The sequence below is a fragment of the Lactuca saligna genome, chromosome 4 (assembly GCF_052625555.1).
Source record: "Lactuca saligna cultivar CGN05327 chromosome 4, ASM5262555v1, whole genome shotgun sequence".
NCBI lineage: Eukaryota > Viridiplantae > Streptophyta > Magnoliopsida > Asterales > Asteraceae > Lactuca > Lactuca saligna.
The window spans coordinates 201,913,764-201,934,982 of record NC_136420.1 but is presented as its reverse complement, the minus strand read 5'-3'; the positions used below and the strand labels follow the sequence as shown (position 1 = coordinate 201,934,982).

At 35.6% G+C, this 21,219-nt stretch overlaps 1 protein-coding gene and 1 pseudogene across 2 annotated transcripts; one reads left to right on the top strand and one right to left on the bottom strand.

Annotated features, from left to right (window-relative positions):
- Window positions 1–11,474: 11,474 nt before the first annotated feature.
- LOC145038997 (allene oxide synthase CYP74A2 pseudogene) lies at window positions 11,475–13,300 on the bottom strand (annotated as a pseudogene). Its single transcript, XR_013679674.1, has one exon. The product of XR_013679674.1 is annotated as an allene oxide synthase CYP74A2 pseudogene (transcript).
- A 1,412-nt stretch (window positions 13,301–14,712) lies between these two features.
- LOC145040441 (uncharacterized) lies at window positions 14,713–15,750 on the top strand. The gene has a single exon (XM_078988370.1). The coding sequence runs from the start codon at window positions 14,713–14,715 to the stop codon at window positions 15,748–15,750; it is 1,038 nt and encodes a 345-aa protein (XP_078844496.1).
- Window positions 15,751–21,219: the final 5,469 nt, after the last annotated feature.

The window sequence follows — 21,219 nt, the reverse complement described above, 5'->3', positions numbered from 1 at the left end:
CTCTAGCCAGACTCTCATGGTCTACGACCATAAACTCAGTTCAAATCTTCTCATCATTTCATGCATCAAAGCTCAAAAACTTTTGTGAAAGGAGTGTCATGCATTCCTAGATCATGTAATCAATGAGAAACAAGAAGTGAATGACCTTGAGAGCATCCCCGAAGTCTGAAACTTTCCTGATGTCTTTCCCGAATAGCTCCCGCGAATTCCCCCCGAACGCTAAGTCAAGTTTTGCATCAACCTAATTCCTGGAGCTACCCCCGTAGCCAAGTCTCCATATCGCTTATCGCCAGCAGAAATGCAGGAGTTATCTAGTCAGCTTAATGAGCTACTCAACAAAGGGTTCATCAGACCAAGTTCCTCACCCTGGGGAGCCCCGATGTTATTTGTGAAGAAGAAAGATGGATCCTTTCGGATGTGTATAAACTACCGTGAACTGAACAAGCTGACCGTCAAAAACCGTTACCCTCTTCCTCGAATAGATGACCTTTCGATCAACTTTAGGGAGCCAGTTATTTCTCAAAAATAGACCTTAGATCAGGGTACCATCAACTACGAGTTCACGAGAGTGATGTTTCCAAGACATAATTTAGGAATCGATATGGTCACTATGAATTCGTAGTGATGCCCTTTGATATAACCAACACACCGAGTTCATGAACCTGATGAACCGGGTGTGTCGCCCCTTTTTAGACAACTTCGTTATCGTGTTCGTTGACAACATACTTGTTTATTCCAGAAGCAAAGAAGATCACAAACAACACTTGAAGTTAGTGTTGGAAACTCTTAGATCGGAAAAGCTGTATGCAAAATTCTCCAAGTGCAAATTATGGATTCGAAAGGTAACTTTCCTTGGTCACGTGGTAAGCGAGGAAGGTATACACGTGGACCCGTCCAAAATCAAGGCGATAGAGAATTGGTCGGCACCGAAGACACCTACAGAAATCCGTCAATTCTTGGGTCTCGCCGGCTATTATCGTAGATTCATTCAGAATTTTTCCAGAATCGCCAAACCCCTAACCACTCTGACACAGAAAAGTGTACCCTTTTGTTGGAGTGAAAAGCAAGACACTGCATTCTAAACGTTAAAGCGATCCTTGTGCAGTGCACCTATCCTATCTATGCCCGAAGGGACAGAGGATTTCATTGTCTATTGCGATGCGTCAATCAAAGCTTAGGCTGTGTGCTTATTCAGAGAGGAAAAGTTATCGCTTATGCCTCGAGACAGCTGAAGGCACGTGAAGTTAACTACACAACACACGACCTGGAGTTAGGAGCAGTGGTCTTCGCACTGAAGATCTGGAGACATTATCTCTACGGAACTAAGTGCACGATCTTCACCGGCCATAAAAGCCTACACCACAACTTCGATCAGAAATACTTAAACATGAGGCAACGGAGATGGATAGAGCTGCTCAGTGACTATGAGTGTGAAATCCACTACCATCCCGGTAAGGCCAATGTGGTAGCAGATGCCCTTAGCCGAAAGGAAAGCAAAAGAAACAAGGCAAGAATCCTGACAATGACTATCCATTCCTACTTATCCGCACAAATCCGAGAGGCTCAGTTGGAAGCCCCTAAAACCAAAGAATGTGTTGAATGAAGCCTTGAGGCGAATGTATAAGAATCTTGTGATCAGAGGTGATGGAGTCTATTGTTTCATGGATCGAATCTGGACACCAAAGTTCGGAGGTTTCAGGGAGGTTGTCATGAACGAAGCTCACAAGACTAGATACTCCATACACCCAGGTTCGGATAAGATGTATCTGGACCTCAAGAAACAATACTGGTGGCCAAACATGAAAGCTGAAATCGCTACCTTCGTGGGCAAGTGTCTGACTTGCGCCAAAGTGAAGGTAGAATATCAGAAACCCTCGGGCCTGCTCCAGTAGCCCGAGATACCTGAGTGGAAATGGGAGATGATTACTATGGATTTCATCACCAAGTTACCCAAATCTCCGAGTGGGTATGATACCATTTGGGAAATTGTCGACCGATTGACAAAATCCGCTCATTTCCTACCGATCAAAGAAAAATTCAAGATGGAAAGGCTCATGCGAATCTACATTCAAGAGATAGTCTGACTATATGGTGTACCTGTGTCTATTGTCTCCAGTCGAGATAGCAGGTTTACCTCGAGATTTTGGCAGTCCCTTCAGAAAGCTCTTGGAACTAAGCTGGATATGAGTATAACTTATCATCCTCAGACAGATGGGCAGAGTGAGAGAACTATCTAGACCCTGGAAGACATGTTGATAGCATGTGTCATCGATTTCGGAAAGTCGTGGGACACTCATTTACCCTTGGTTGAATTCTCTTATAACAACAGCTACCACACCAGTATCAAGGCTACCCCGTTCGAAACCCTCTACGGTCGCAAGTGTAGATCCCCTCTGTGCTGGGCCGAGATAGGAGACACGCAGCTAGCCAAGGGTCGAGTCCCCAACAGTACTATCACTGGTCCTAAAATCATCCGCAAACCACTGAAAAGATTGTACAAATCCGAGAACGACTTAAGGCCTCCTGTGATAGACAAAAGAGCTACGCTAATAAGCGATGAAAACCCTTGGAGTTCCAGGTTAGAGACCATTCCTGTTGAAGGTCTCACCCTGGAAAGGCATGATATGCTTCGGAAAGCGTGGAAAGCTAAATCCAAGATACATAGGATCCTTCGAGATCCTTGCTAGAATTGGTCCCGTAGCCTACAAATTCCGTCTACCACATGAACTCAGTAACATCCACCTTGTCTTCCACGTTTCAAATCTTAAGAAATGCTTATCCGACGAAACCCTTGTGGTCCCTTTTGACGAAATCAAAATCAATGAAAATCTAAACTTCGTGGAAGAACCAATCAAAATCATGGATCGAGAGGTCAAACGAACGAAACAAAGTCGCATCCCGACAGTGAAGGTTCGCTAGAATGCTAAGCGGGGACCTGAATTCACTTGGGAGCGCGAGGATTCAATAAAACGGAAGTACCCTCAACTTTTTCGAAATCCATGACTTGTATCCATATCACTGAATTTCGAGATGAAATTCCCTCTAACGGGGGGATGATGTGACAACCCGAAACTTTTATCATGTACAATCGATCCATATATGAATGCTTCACTCAAATTTATCATCTTATAGTGAAATTGTGGGTTCATATGAGTGCTTTGGGCTTAGTATATCCTACTTGTGAGTCATAAGAAGGTTTAGAAAGTGTGTAACATCGAAAAATCGGGCCAAACATACCAAGGAAGGTGTGTGCGGACGCACACCCGAGTGTGCAGCCAGCTAGTCGCACACCCAGCCGCACACACCCTCCAGCCTCACACCTTACCCTATATATATTGTAGGAGACCCCATTCATTCACTCTTTCGCTCTTTTGGCTGCACACTACTTTCTCTCTCTAAAAACTTCATCCAAGAACACTCAAAGGGCCTCAAGAACGTGAATTACTCTATCAATCAACTTATTATACTGGTAAAACACTTGAATCTAAGCCTAAAAATCATAGTGTTCTTCGTGTTCTTCATCCTTTGAAGGTGTACGACCGCACACCTTCATAAGGTGGCCACACACATTCAAAACTCTCCTAAGTGAGGAGAAAACACTTCAAGATCAACATTTTGGACTCAAATAAGGAGTGTACGGCCGCACACTCCTGTGTACAGCCGCACACACACTCTGTACGGCCGCACACTCATGTGTGCAACCGCACACACAACTTGACCGCACTCCCTAGCCGCACACTCGCTTTTATGGCCATACACCCACCTTAATGCTCATATTTAGCCTTGAACTTATAAAGATCCCTAAGTATAAGACATAGAACACTTAGTTCTTGTGATTCTAAGCCTTTAGGGTGGTTTTCCATCATGATGTATCATTGGATACTGAATCTAATACATATATATGTGTAATATACATTCATAGGGTCAACACGCAAACAAAACATCGGTTGACACTCGACGCTCATAACCAATTGTGCTTTCGGATCCTACGTTAAACTGTGAGTTCATACCCCTACACTTTTCCGTGTTTTTCATGATTTCAGGGGGAATACAAGCAAATGTACAAGGGAATCTTGTACTCAAAATCATTATTTCGTATGAAATGTTACTTGTTCAGTATGCTTTTAACACAGAAAACCGTATTACCAACCGTTTAACTTGCAGAGTTAGTTTTCAAACTAATTGTGAAACTCATTATAAAATGGTATATTTTATATTTCACAAAGGATTTCATGCCATTCATAAAACAGGATTTTCCATATTATTACTTGTAAATTCGTTACTCTTAAGATTGGAGACACGTCCTTGGTAACACTCCACGAAGATACGCGAGTGGAGGACCGTCCCTGTAACGAGAATCTCCTCGAGGGAGAACGTGACTTGTGTGTATAGATCTATACGGGACTGACTACCCCGCACCTTGTTGCTAGCTACAGTGGGACCGACAGGTCTACAGGTGACAAAAGTCATAAATGATACTGGCCTCGTTACGTGCCATATCCAGTTTAAAGTATGGTTATGGAGCTCGCAAGTTAGATAATGGAGATTTACTTATAGTAATAATGAACCTAGTGAACTAACCTCAAAGTAATAACTATTTCGATTACTAGAGGGTATCAGTAATACCCTTAGGATTTAGTTCACTACCTACTTATTAGTTTTATATACGTTTAAAACTAATGTACCTTTCGAGGGTAGCTAAGATTTCAGGGAAACTTCACTTAACGATACAAGTATGGTAGATACTTGTACACTTCATTCCGGATCGATAACCAATCACCAACTTTTAAGGGAAATAAAGGTTTTTCCTAGGATAACTTTACTTTTCATGAACAGGTTGTTTAACAAATGAATAACCAAACTACTTTCATAAGAAATTATGGGATTTTCTTGGGAAATGACTTTTCATGAAACCAAAGGAAAATTATTCTTTTACCAAAAAGGAAACATGCTTATGAACTCACCAGCTTTATGCTGATAATTTAAAACTGCTTGTATTCTCCGGTTCTCGTTAGACGGGTATCACACGTTCTTTTGGAGAAGACGAAATGTATAGAAGTCTCGTCTTTACTTTTGTTCTTACTTATGTATATATAAAACATGTATTACTTTGCTTTCAAACAAATGTAAATTTTCCTATGTAATGTAATGGTTGTGTTTACTATGCTTGCTATGTACATTGGTTGTGATACTATGCATGACGTCCTCCGCCCCGGAACATTTCCGCCTTCGGTTTCGGGGTGTGACAGATACCAATCTGTCACACCCCCAAACCAGAATGACGGAAACGTTCGAGGGCGGAGGACGTCATATTCAGTATCATAACAGTTCATAGTAAGGAAAGTACACACCACCATACATATAAAGGTTTCAAAATGTTTACATGATTGTATTTGTTACATGTTCAAAAGATAAATACATAAACATCTTTCAAAAGAAGTAATTAACGTTAGAGCGTTAATCCCCTAAAGTTGGTTTCCAAACATGCTTAGCGGTTCCCTGAGAATACAAGTTATTTCAAAGAAAAAGTGTCAACAATTAAGTTGGTGAGTTCATAAGCGGTTTTGAGAAAATGTATACCATTCCAAAGTTCGTGCGTTTTCCAAGAAAATCCCTTATTTTCTTATAAAAGTATGAGATGCATATGAATGTTCGTGTTATGAAATGTAAATAGTTATACCAGGAAAATCCCTTATTTTCCTATTAGTTGATTGTTTTGGATACAGGAAAATCCTTTATTTTCCTAAAGTAACATGCAGTCTCTAGTGTCCAAGACCGGAAATCGCAAGCAACTGACATGCTTAAAAGGTTGAGGCATAGTTTTATATATTAAAGCTATAAGAAGATCGCACTTGTTAGATGAAGAATATTTTTAATAGATACTCATTCATAAAAACAGAATACCATAATAATTGTCCATCTGGTGAGTTTTATAACCATACTAAACATAATATGCCTTTGACGATGGTCTTCAGGCGTCGAAATGTTATGACAAACTGTCACCCAAAGGATTGTAGCTAACAGTCAGGGTGCGGGATCATGACTTCCCGTATAGATCTATACATATTTGACACACTCTCCAAACGGGAGACTCTGGTTATAATAGACAAGACTTTAGGTAGTACCTTTTAACAATAAGGTAGCATTGAAGATGTAATCGTCTCACCGATTCTCAACTAAGTATGTATTAAAATAATAGTTTTGTATGCAATGTTTATCCTCTTTCACAATGTTTGAGAAAGCATAAATCATAAGTTCTTTGGATGCATAAAATGGTTTAACAAGGATGGCTACCCTGGATACTATGGATTTTTTATAAATCTAATACATGCAAAGTATAACAAGAGTTTTCACGCTTTCGACAGGAGAAAACGGGTTTCTCAGGATTCTCGGGAATCTCGGGAGCGTAAAACTTCCTTTGACACTTGGATATGAAAACTGGGGCTTCAAGATATTGCTTGCATGCAAAATGGAGTAAAAACGCAGGAGAAAAAGAGGAAATGAGCAATTTTTCCAGGAACCCTCGCATCTCTTTTATAGGGGCTGGAAACCCTCGGTACGCGGGGCGTATCGGACGTCATACATGACCGCATCCTCGTTTGCCGGACTTCGGATGGGATGGGGCATAGAGGCGTAGAGGGAGCGTACGAGGGTACGCTGGGCGTAACTCGAGTCGGTTTGTACACCTCGAACTTGTAATATCTGTAACTTTCGCATACAAGCTCCGTTTTTGACGTTCTTTATATATACGCGTAAGTAAGAATGTAATCTACAACTTTCGTTTAGACTCCGTCGTCTAATTTTGAATTTATTTTAATTATATTGTTTTTAACAGGCCAGGACACGAAAGGTCCGTTAAAATTTTGTAACTTCTTTATCTGATGTCTATTTTCGACAGACTTTTTACCGTTGTACTACCATTGTTGAGGTCTTCGATTATCATTTAGATTGTTACGGTCAAAAATCCCTCGATCTCTATTTCGAGTTTTTAGCTGTCTACTGCTACATCCGAAATTTCAAAAAATCTTAACTTCCTCATACGAAGTCAGATTTGGGCGTTCTTGTTATGTATGTTCGCGGTTTAATGATATCTATGACTTTCATTTAGATACCTAAGGCTAAAAAGTATTTTATCAAAATTTATCGTTTTATGCTTAACAACGCTTTACCGATAGTGTTACGAATCTTTGATTGGTCATAACTCCTTCGTTATAACTCGGATTTTAGTGTTCTTTATATTTTTGGAAACCTTATCACGATATCTACCACAGTGTACTCAAACAGAGCTTTATGAGCATTTCATTTTCGATGATATTTTTATTACTTCACAAACAGATTACAAGACTCGACTTTTAGACATTACATTGACCTGAAATATCAGGTTGTTACAGTAAAATGGTCTTTTACCTTGGGAGTTGGACAAATGAATCAGATTCCTAGTTATGGTTTATGGCCCAATTATTAATCGAAGTTTTATTTGATTGATTAGCGTGGGGATTATCCGGATCAACAGTCTGAGCGTTTATCTGATTTTCAGCGGTTTAAGGTAAGTCTCCTCACTGTACTTGGCGGGTCAAAGGCACCAATACTGGCCCATGATTTATTATGATTAGGATGCTAGTTGTCTATGTGACTCTTGCATGCATAGTATATGATATGTATAACGGCCAGGGTCCGATGCCAGGCGAGGCCTGATGGGTGTATTGTATTTTATTTGTCTTTGTGATTCTTGCATGTGTTTATGTATCTATATGAATGTCGGGCGGGCCCGATGCCAGGCGGAGACCGATGAATATGATGGGCGGGGCCAATCTCATGTTCTGACATATCTTTTCCAAACAGGGCTCGATGCCGAGCGGGGCCTAATGGTTGTGGAGCATGACTCATTGTATGTTTGATATATATGGTATGTGGTATTTGGTGAAAATTATTAAGCTTCGTGCTTACGGTTTTCAGTTTATGTTTCAGGTATTTTCGGATCGAAAGGGAAGAGCTCGAGGTGATCACATCGCAGACATACTCACCATGAATTTTGTTTTCTATGACTCTGATGTATTGAGATGATTGATTGACTTACTCTGATTTTCCTTTATGGTTTTAGGAAAAGATTTTGGTCAATGATTTTATTATCATTAAAATGAAATTTTTGGTCTTAGATTTTTGGACATTTCAAAATATTTGGCAAATCAACATCTTTTGCTTCATTCTCACCCATGTCATCATCAAAAATATCATATTCACCTACATCCTTAGCCATCTCAGAACATGGGCAATAATCATTTTTGATAAAATAAGGGTTATTGTTATCATTCCCATCCTCTGTCTGAACTATATCGGAATCATATTGGATATTATCAACTACTTCATCATAGATATCATCAATTACTTGCTCTCTTTCTTTTCCCAGCAGCTCTCTTTCTATGCCCAACCACTCCTGCATGTTAGTATTACCAAAATGGTCTACATATGTTGGGATTTCACAGCCAAATTTATATGCAGTTTCTATAAAGTCAGCATAATCAAGCACAAACTGAATTAACCTGAAATCTTTTGGAAAATTAACATAAGGAAGGCAGTAATAGAGCTTCTCACAATTTTCTTTTGTGAATCTTTCAACAAACCCATATCACTCATCCTTGTCCATACCTACAAAATCAATGTTTATCAACCTCTGATTAATGCCATCTGTGTAGTGTATATGGTACTTGGAAAAGATACCTTGGCAGTGAAGACCGTCAATGATGTTGTCCATGTTTGAAGAGAGAAAATGGAGTAAGGGTTTTTAGTCAAAGGAAAAGGATAAAGTAAATGGGTAGATGGCTTAGTCGAATTAAAAACCTAAATAACACAGATTGAAAAAATTATATGAGGTGGCAAAGATGTCATCTGTTTACCCGCCTCGCTTCCTTGAAAATGACCACTGACTAAAAACCCTTACTCCATTTTCTCTCTTCTAACATGGACAACATCATTGACGGTCTGCACTGCCAAGGAAAAGGATAAAGTAAATTGGTAGATGGCTTAGTCTAATTAAAAACCTAAATAACACAAACTGAAAAAATTAAATTAGGTGGCAAAGATTTCATCAGTTTACCCGCTTCGCTTCCTTGAAAATGACCAATTAGATCGGAAAAAAACAAACTTATGCCACCCAAAAGCAACAAAAAATGTTTAGGGACTAGTTAGACCAATTTTGTAAATATTGTAGGCTACAATGTCATTTTCCTGTTAAAGAGATAAGTTTAAAGTTTATATATTTATGTTGCTAAATCTACTTCAAATTATGTTAAATTAAAGTATACTAAATCGAAATATTGCATTTCTATATCATATCTAACTTAAAAGTATTTTTGTTGATTTGTCGTAAAAATGGGTTTCTATGCCATCTAGCACACCTAATGGAGCTCTAATTTGGGAATAACTTCCTCTAAGAGACATTTGTTTTCCAGCATAACATTAAATTCAGGGTGGCTTTTCGATTGGCTGCGGTTAAGAGTTAAAATTTTGCCGCTTCATGGCATCTTCTGATCTTCTGCTAATATTATGTTGTACGTTTTAGTTGTTTTAGTTGTTCATTATGGTCTAATTCATTGTGATTGGTGTACTAATCATAGTTTTGGTGTAAAACCCTAATATGATTGTTTTTTTTGGACACTACTCACCATCCGTTACACAAAATCAGTTAAATACAAATGTTATCCTGACTTTCTGCACAATCATTCGAGAAATGTTGCTATAGCACTTGTATAATAAGTGTCGTTTGGTTGGTAGTTAAACCATAACATTACAATTTCTAATAGAAATAGAATATTGAAACCATTTCATACAAAAATAATTGATATTTCCTATAATGTGCCTTTCCATTATAGTAGTGTCTTCTTTTGTTAGTTGTTTTAACCAATTTCGTAATGTTTTTATTTTCTACTTTTATAAATAATTATCAATAGATAATTTTTAAGGGAAAATGAACAAATGCCCTACGTAATGTCTGTGATTGACCCTTTAAGTCCCTAAATTAATTTTGTGGCTTTATGAGAAAACAGACTGATATTTATCGGGTCGATTAAGTATCTTTTTTAGTTTTGAAGTGGTAAACCGGTAACATTTTTGTCAACTCACCACATATATGTTGATTGTCGCATTAACCAAGAAACCTCCGTCATTAAAGCACTCCCTCACCCATTAAGCATTGTTAAACAATTTTTTTAGTTTTGACATCACTACTTTAATGGAACTGATTTAGTGGTATATCAGGATGTTGGAGATGATCTAACCCGTCTTGTCGATTCCATATTCCCTTGTACACTGATTTCCCAGACAATGTGATAAATTTTGCCCTATTCTTTGTGTTGCGACTGCTTCAGTCTGCTTTTGGTTTGTCTTCTTCTTCCTCTACCTCGATGCTTAAATCCTTAATTTCTCATTTTATCTCAAATTTCATCGGTATCTCTCTTTCATTTTCCTTGAAAGCTTCCCCCAAGCCTCAACTGCAATGATTTTATGATCTGGTACTACCGAAGCAAATCATAGATAAAGAACAAACCAGGTCATCTTCTGATTTCTACCGTAAGTATCGATGTTATGTATTGATCTTTACTATGCAATTGTTTTTTGTTTTTGATTGGCTGATAGCTTTTATGATCTGGTTTAGTCTTCTTAAATTGATAGCTTTTCGATTGGTTGTACTACTGAAGCAAATCATAGATAAAGAACAAACCGGATCATCTTTTGATTTCTACTAGTAGGTATCGATGTTATGTATTGATTTTTAATTTGCGATTGTTTTTTGTTTTCGATTGGTTGATAGCTTTTATGATATGGTTTACTTTGCATAAATTGAATGGTTGGGTGTAAACATGGGAACGATGGTCGACTAGTATCAATTGTACAGTGATGGAATTCAAGATTTAGAGAGAAAGCAAAAGTTTTTTTTGGCTGTGTTACAATGATGGAGAGAAAAGAGGGAGTGGTGGTAAGAAGAGAGAACCCTTTATGATTAGAAAATAAATTCGAAAATAAACAAAGGAGCATCAAAGATTGTACATGTAGCACACTAAACCCTTTAAGTTTGACTATTTGGTTGTACATGTGGCATGCTAAACTTTCTACTTTAGGTATCGGAGACTAAAAAAAAGATAATGGAGATTAAAAAGAGAGGTTGTTCACCACTTTATGTTCTCATAAAACCACCAAATTAATTCTCACATTTAAATGGTCAACCTAACCTTAGAATATTTGTAGGCATTTGTATCATTTTTCCATAATAACTAGTATACTATTCCAAAATGTTATCAAAAACATTTTAATAAAAGCGAAATATTGAAACCATTTATACAAAAACAATTAATATTTCTTATAATCTGCCCTTACATTGTCTTTTTTTTTTTTTTTTTTTTTTTTTTTTTTTTTTACACCAATTTCCCAATGTTTTTATTTTCTACTTTTATAACTAATGATCAATCATCAATGTATAATATCTAATATACTATTCCAAAATGTTATCCATATCTATATCTTCTTTTGAAAATACCAATTCACCATTATTGAACGAGGAATGCAAAACTATTTTGATAATGTGCTTGGTGGTCAGGACTCAGGACCCCCCACTGCTAGAGAGCATGGCCTTGGAACTAGGGAAGTCATACATAGTTTTCCCCATCCTTTTTATTTCATTGTTTTTATTTGGAACAAAAGAAAAAAACAAAAGAACTCATTCCATTCCCAACATTACCCTCGCCAAAATTCTCAAATTACTCATCAGGTACTAGCTCTCTTCAGGGACGTGATTGTGATACTTGAACCCAAAGTAGACGTAGCCACGTCCACGGTGAAAGAGTCATATCGCCGGAAAATTTCAACCACGAACAACCTTGTTATCAGCACAACAAAGCTTTTTCCGGCACATTGCTTATTTTCGACCGTTGTAATCTCCGTCTCCGGCCCATTTGACCACCACACATACTTCAACAGCTTTTCTCCGTCCCCAACGAACCGATCAGCGACAAATTCTTCAGGTCTGTCAAACACTATCGGGTCCTTCGTTGCAAATGGTTGGTACCCGAATAACATCTCACCTTCTTTCACATTGAAAACAGCGTCATGTGACTCAATGGTAAGGTCGCGTTTAGCTCTTCCATATTGGAAAGTTACCGGTGGATCAATCCTAAGAATCTCATACACGACGGACTTCATCAACGGCATCTGCTCTATCGCCGCCAATGTCACTTTCCCGTCGCCGTAGGATTTTATCGCACCTCTGATCTCCTCCACCAACTGGCTCTGTAAATTTTCACCAGCAAGGCCTATCCATTTGAGTGTACTGGGGAATAAGATCTTCATCCCACCGAATGTGTTAAAGCACACAGCGAATAAGATATTGTTTACTGCTTCGTCTTTTGGGATCCCTAGGTTTTCTGCTTGCTCGATGACTGTAGTTGCAGCTGACAAGAAGTAATCGTAAAGCTTCTGGTAACTTTTCTTTATCAGAAAAGCCGGCAGCCGGAAAGTATGGAGCAGAGGTTCCTCAATGTACCACGGTAGGCCGAGGGTGAGTATCGGGCTGAGATTGAAAAATACCCACTTGTTAATGAGTGTCGGGCCATCTTTTCCGAGTTTTGTATCTTCCGGGTTGACTTCGAAGTAAGCTCGGCCGAGGAACCGGAAGGCTGTTTGTTCACCGACGTCGTTGAATGGAGCTTCGCCGGTTTTGTCTAGCTGTATCTCAAGAGTATTGAAGAGTTCGGTGTAAGTGGATTCGAATTGAGGAATGACTCTGCTGCTTGAAGATTTGAGCATGAAGAACATGAGGTTCTTAAGTTGAGCATGTCTAGCTTCGGAAGGGTCAAGGTAGGAGAGTACACGGTAGCCTCCGGTGAGTTTGGTGGAGGGCATGTAGGTTCCGGTGAACACGTCTTTCTTTTCCACTTTGGATACATCAAAGAGAATGGGAAAGCTTTTGGCGTCGAGGAGGACGATGACTTTTGGGTCGCTGCTGATGAAAGGGCCAGGTGGCATGTTGGTCCGATACACTGTCGACTGGAATTCCTGAACACGGGACTTGAAGAACTCGACTGGGCCGCCGGTGCCGTAGAAATACTGGAGTCGATCTTTGATTGGACCGAAAAAGGGAATGCCATAGGAACCAGGGATGACACGGAGAGGAGGGTGATCGGTGGAGATGGTGATCTCGTTAAGGGCTGGGGAAGCGGCAGATTGGTTTTCTGAGGGGACTGTGACACCGCGGACAGCGGTGGTGGGTGCAGCCGAGGAATTGAGAGATGAAAACTCCATTTCTTAGTGTGAGGAAACGGTGGGCGCGTTTGCATGAGCGAACATGATCATATATATAGAAATAATAGATCCGAGTGATGGTGAGAATATATATATATATATATATATATATATATATATATATATATATATATATATATATATATATATATATATATATATATATATATATATATATATATATATATTGTTGTAAATAATTGAATGACAACATTTCCTAATGTCAAATGTGTAAGAGTTATTTTCAACTGTTATGATAAATATGTAAAATATGTGTAAGAACTCATTAATTATGTCTAGTGATTTAACTAGTATAAATAGCACTATCATATATGTAAAAGATACACCAATTTGAATACTTTATATAAGTTATCAAATTCTCTCCAAATCTCCTTTCTTCTTTCTTCTTTCTTAAAGGTTCTTAGTTTAGTTTTACTAATCTTGTTTTAATTACATCAAATTTATAACACGTTATCAGCAAGAAAACTCAAACAAAGGTTATTTAGAAGTGGAAATCACATCTATCTTAATCAAGGTATGTATCACTTCGTAAAAACATTATTAATTATAAAAACCTTCAACATATTAAAATAATAATAATACTAATGAATTAATAAAACTTATACATTATGGACTACTAACGATTTTTATTTCTTATACTAACATTTCTTTATGTATTCTAATTTTTTTTTGTATGTATACTAACATTTACATTATGCAACTAATTTTTATTTATGCATACTAACATTTACATTATGCAACTAACTTTTATTTATGCATACTAACATTTATATTATGCAAGTGACTTTTCTTTATGCATATTAACATTTAAATTATATTTATTTATACATGTCAATGTTTATTTTTTACTCTTTATAATTTTATTTTAACATTTACTAATATTTATTAATGTATCTAATTAGTAAAATTATACAAAGTAAAGTTATGTATTAGTTATAAATCTTATTAAATGATTTATAAATACACAAAACGGATATATATATATATATATATATATATATATATATATATATATATATATATATATATATATATATATATATATATATATATATATATATATGCAACGGTTATAAACAGTAAAAACAACGGCTAAATTTTTTTTTACTATAAATAAACATATTTATCATGCTTATTTTACCCACAATAAATATTTCTCTCTTCTATCAAACAAATCAATTTCAAGAAATCAAGCTTCATGATGATTCACCCGTTTGTGATAATCATGACTATAATAGTCATGTTACTTTTTATCACAATCTTTAACATCGAAGATAATATGGAATTTCATCTACTTTTAGGCTTGTATGCAATGTTAGCTTTACCGCTTCTTTTTTGTGTAATATTTATTGAAATAAATGGATTTTAATTTTTATTTTGTTTAAAATTTATAATTACATTATGTCCAACATTGCAAAGCTCGAGTTTGCAGCACTTGAAGTTAGCAGGAAAAACTATGTGCCATGGATGATAGATGTAAAAATGCATCTTGAGTCCATGAGAATCTCAAATGCTATAAATGAATTTAATAATTGCTTGGCACAAGACAAAGCAAAAGCACAAGATTTTCTTCGTAAGCATATTGATGAAATGTTAAGATTTGAATATCTTGATGTTACTGATCCAAGTATTCTCTGGAATCTTTTGAAAGAAAGATTTGATCATCAAAAGGAAGTTATACTTCCAAATGCTAGAGATGAATGGAGAACACTAAGGTTTCAAGACTTCAAGAAAGTAAATGAATACAACTCAGCTTTGTTCAGAATATGTTTACAAGTCAAATATTCTGGACAAGAAGTTACTGATGAAGATATGTTGGAGAAAACTTACTCCACATTTCATGCAACAAACATTACCTTGATGCATCAATATCGGATGCAAAAGTTCACAAGATATTCTGAACTGAATGCATGTCTGCTCGTTGCAGAGCAAAACAATGAACTCTTGATGAAAAACCATGAATCTCGTCCAACAGGATCAGTAGCACTTCCTGAAGCAAATGCTACAAATATTGATAGTCATCGAAACAATACACGTGGACGAGGGCGTGGTCGTGGTCGAGGACGAGGCTGTGGCTATTTTAATCGAAACCAAAGCCATAATTATAACCATAATTTTGGTCGTGGACAAGGTAATAATCGTGGTCGTGGCCAGAAAAGGAATAACTGTCAACATTCACAAAGAAACAATGTCCACACACAAGATAAGGCCAAAGTGGCAAGGCATAACACTGGGACATCACAAAAATCTGATGGTTCATGTTATAGATGTGGTAGCACAGGCCATTTGTCAAGGACCTGTCGCACACCTGCACATCTTTGTCAACTTTATCAAGAGTCCATTAAAGGAAAAGGAAAAGAAGCAAACCTCATTGATAATGTTGAATTCACTCCGCTAAATGTTGCCGATTTCTGCAATGACATGGAAGACATTAACTAAAAAAAAATCTATTATTGTTCTAGTAAAACTGTTTTTCCTTCGTTTATTTTGCATGTAATACCTTTCCTTCAATAAATGAACTTTCTTTTAATAATAATTATGATTATGTTTATTCACTTATTATTCCTTTCATATGTGAAGTTTAATATGAGTCCAACTGGAGCACAACACCAAGAAAAGATTGGAGATCTTTGTATAGCAGATAGTGGTAGTACACATACTATTCTGAAATCAAAGAAATATTTTTCAAAATTAGTACCAACAAAAACAATTATACATACAATATCAGGTCCTGCAGACTTGATAGAGGGAACCGGGAAAGCCCATTTTATATTACCAAATGGTACAAAATTTTGTATAGAAAATGCCTTATTTTCTCCAAAGTCTAATAGAAACTTATTAAGTTTCAATGACATATATTTCAAAGGATATGACACAAAGACTATGACCATTGAAAATAAGAAATATATGTATATTATAGATAAAAGTCATGTGCTTGAAAAACTACCAACACTTGATTCCGGTCTACATTATACATATATACATATGATTGAATCAAATATGGTAATCGAAGGAAAACATTGTGATCCTGGGACATTCAGTTTATGGCATGATAGGTTGGGCCACCCAGGATTAACAATGATGCGAAGGATAATTGAGAATACACATGGGCATCCATTGAAGGACCAAAAGTTCCCTCAATCCAATAGCATAAAACCATGTATATCTTGTTCCCTTGGAAAGTTAATTATAAAACACTCTCCAATGAAAGTTGAAAAGGAATCACCTAGATTTCTAAAAAAGAATTCAAGGTGATATATGTGGACCTATTCACCCTCCATCTGGACCATTTAGATACTTTATGGTCTTAATAAATGCATCCAGCAAATGGTCTCATGTTTGCCTATTATCAACTCGTAATATGGCATTTGCAAATCTTCTTGCCCAAATTATTAAATTAAGGGCACATTTCCCTGATTATACTATCAAAAGAGTGAGACTTGATAATGCTGGTGAATTTACTTCACAAGCATTTAATGACTATTGTATGTCTGTCGGAATTATTGTTGAGCATCCAGTTGCTCATGTACACACACAAAATGGTTTAGCTGAATCACTGATTAAACGTCTCCAGCTAATAGCTAGACCATTGATAATGAGGACCAAACTTCCTGTGTCTGTTTGGGGCCATACAATCTTACATGCTGGATCATTGATACGTATAAGACCAAGTTCATATCATGTATATTCTCCACTACAACTTGCTTTCGGTCAAGAACCAAATATATCCCATTTGAGAATTCTTGGGTGTGCAGTATATGTCCCTATTGCACCACCTCAATGGACAAAAATGGGTCCTCAAAGAAGGTTGGGAATATATGTTGGTTATGAGTCAGTCTCTATTATAAGATATCTTGAACCATTATCAGGTGATGTTTTCACAGCACACCTAGCAGATTGTCAATTTGATGAGGCAAATTTCCCATCATTAGGTGGAAAAAATAAGATCATGGAAAAGGATGTGTCATGGCATGAGCCTTCTTTATCATATCTTGACCCTCGCACAAGGCAATGTGATATAGAATTTCAAAAGATAATGCATTTCCAAGAAATGCCAAATCAATTACCTGATGCATTTACTGACACAAAAAGGGTGACTAAATCATATATACCCGTTGTCAATGTTCCAACTCAAATTGACATTCCACATGGACAATCTGATGATAAAGTCACTCAAGAGTCTAAAACACGCCTGAAGCGTGGAAGGACATTTGGTTTTAAGGATAAGAACGCACGAAAAAGAAGAGGAGCAGAAAATGCACTAGATCATTAGGAAAGTGTTCCTGGAGAAACACGAATTATTCAAATTCCCCCAGGAAAAGAGGATAATGCACAAAATTATGGTCAACCAAATAGAATATGTGACCAAAATGAAACTGACAGTATAAATGCAATATTTTCTTATTCAGCTGCATGTGATATTATGAATGATGATCCTGAACCACAATCTATCATTGAATGTCAATGAAGAAATGATTGGGCTAAATGGAAGGAAGCTATGCAAGTTGAATTAAATTCTCTTAACAAGAGAAAGGTTTTTGGGAACATTATCCTCACACCTGAAGTTGTGAAACCATTAGGATATAGATGGATCTTCGTACGAAAAAGAAATGAGAAAGACGAAATTGTAAGATACAAGGCCAGGCTTGTTGCTCAAGGTTTCTCTCAAAGACCTGGAATTGATTATGAAGAAACTTATTCACCAGTAATGGATGCAACCACCTTCAAATATTTAATCAGCTTGGCAGTATCTAAAAATTTAGAGATGCATCTTATGGATGTTGTTACAGCTTACCTGTATGGATCACTTGATAGTGATATCTATATGAAAATCCCTGGAGGATTTAAAATGCCTGAAGCGTTAAGTACAAAACCCAAAGAAATGTATTCTATAAAATTACAAAGATCTTTGTATGGTTTAAAGCAATCTGGGCGCATGTGGTACAATCGTTTAAGCGATTATTTGACAAGTAAAGGTTATAAAAATAACACTATTTGTCCATGTGTATTTATTAAGAAAACAACATCTGGATATGTGATCATAGCAATCTATGTTGATGATTCTAACATCATTGGAACGAATAAAGAAATCCTTGATGTGATTGAACTTTTAAAGAAAGAATTTGAAATGAAAGATCTTGGAAAAACCAAATATTGTCTTGGTTTACAGATTGAGCATATGCCTAACGGAATACTTGTGCATCAATCAAATTACACAGAAAGAGTCTTGAAACGTTTCAATATGGACAATGCAAATCCTTTAAGCACTCCAATGGTTATTAGATCATTAAATATTGTCAAGGATCCATTTCGTCCATGCGAAGAAAATGAAGAAGTCCTTGGTTCAGAAGTGCCATATCTAAATGCAATTGGAGCTCTTATGTATCTTACCAATTGTACTAGACCTGACATTTCTTTCGCAGTAAACTTGCTAGCAAGATTTAGTTCAGCCCCAACAAAAAGACATTGGAATGGAATCAAACATATTTTTCAATACCTTCGAGGAACTAGTGATTTAGGGTTATTTTACCCTAACGATTCAAAACAAGGTTTGATTGGTTATGCAGATGCAGGTTATTTGTCCGATCCTCATAAAGCTAGATCTCAAACTAGATACGTATTCATGAATGGAGGTACTGCAATTTCCTGGCATTCTCAAAAGCAAACACTTGTTGCCACATCCTCAAATCATGCTGAAGTAATTGCACTAAATGAAGCTAGTAGAGAATGTACATGGTTAAGATCAATGACACAACTAGTTTTAACTTCATGTGGACTTGAAAAGGATATATGTCCAACTTTAATATATGAAGATAACTCAGCATGTGTTGCTCAAATGAAAGAAGGATATATCAAGAGCGATAGGACAAAACATATACCTCCAAAGTTTTTTGATTATACTTAAGAGCTTATAAAAAACCATCAAGTTGAAATCAAATATGTTCAATCCAGTAACAATGCAGCAGACCTTTTTACGAAGTCACTTCCTACTACAATATTCAGGAAACATGTCCATGACATCGGAATGCGACATGTGCATAGAATATAATGTGACAGATGTCTAAATAAGGGGGAGTCAACCATACACTGCACTCTTTTTCCCTTCGCTAAAGTTTTTTCCCACTGGGTTTTCTTTAGCAAGGTTTTTAACGAGGCAGTACTTCAAGGTTGAACTCTAATTTGAAATGATGTCATCCAAGGGGGAGTGTTGTAAATAATTGAATGACAAGATTTCCTAATGTCAACTGTGTAAGAGTTATTTTCAACTCTTATGATAAATATGTCAAATATGTGTAACAACTCATTAATTATGTCTAGTGATTTAACTAGTATAAATAGCACTATCACATATGTAAAAGATACACCAATTTGAATACTTTATATAAGTAATCAAATTCTCTCCAAATCTCCTTTCTTCTTTCTTCTTTCTTAAAGGTTCTTAGTTTAATTTTACTAATCTTGTTTTAATTACATCAAATTTATAGCATATATATATATATATATATATATATATATATATATATATATGGTTAGGTTCATGTGAGACGGCCTAATTTTGTGAGACCGTGAGACGCATTTTTTTATTTTATTTTTAATTTTTTTTAGCTAATTCAAGTTCCGAAAATAATATTTAAACAAAGAATTTTTGGATTTTTCCATTTATTTTGCATTTTAAAATTATTTTTTAGAATATGTCAGTGTAATATTCTATTAGAATATTTCACGTATTTAAAAAAAAATGAAATTTATTTTTATTACTTTTTTATTTTTGTATTTTTTTTAGTTAATTCAAGTTCCGAAAATAATATTTAAAAAAAGAATTTTTAGATTTTTCCATTTATTCTGCATTTTAAAATTATTTTTTTGAATATGTCAGTGTAATATTCTATTAGAATATGTTTTGTTATATTCATATTTGAATACAACATATGTGAGTGATTCTTGTTGTATTCACATATGACTATGTTTTGTTATATTTACATATGAATAGAACATAACTTGTTGTCATACATACATTATTCATATGTGAATACAACAAGAATCACTCACATATGTTGTATTCAAATATAAATATAACAAAACATATTCATATGAGAATAAAAAAATATGAATACATATGTGTTATTCAAATATTCATTTGTGAATATGTATGTTATCTTCACATATTAATAGAACATAGCTTGCTGCCATACATACATTATTCATATGTGAATACAACAAGAATCACATACATATGTTCTATTCAGATATGAATATAACAAAACATATTCATATGAGAATAAAAAAATATGAATACATATGTTTTATTCAAAATTCATTCGGGAATATGTATGTTATATTCACATATGAATAGAACATATCTTGCTGCCATACACACATTATTGAAATGTGAATACAACAAGAATGACTTATATATATGTTCTATTCACATATGAATATAACAAAACATATTTATATGTGAATAAAAAAAATATGAATACATATATTTTATTCAAATATTCATTCGTAAATATGTATGTTATATTCACATATGAATAGAACATAACTTGCTGCCATACATACATTATTCAAATGTGAATACAACAAGAATGACTTATATATGTTCTATTTACATATGAATATAACAAAACATATTCATATGTGAATAAAAAAATATGAATACATATGTTTTATTCAAATATTCATTCATGAATATCAAACTCATTTATCTTCTACTTACTATTGAATGAAGGTAAGAACACTAACATTTCCGGTAAAGATTCACCAACAATGAGAGAAACAAGATCAATGCGGAAGAGGAAAAATGCGAAAGGTACAAAATTCCTATCATATCTAATGTATTCATATATGTATAAAATTTTATATATTAGTTATATTTTTGTAATAAATAAATATTAATAAATCAAC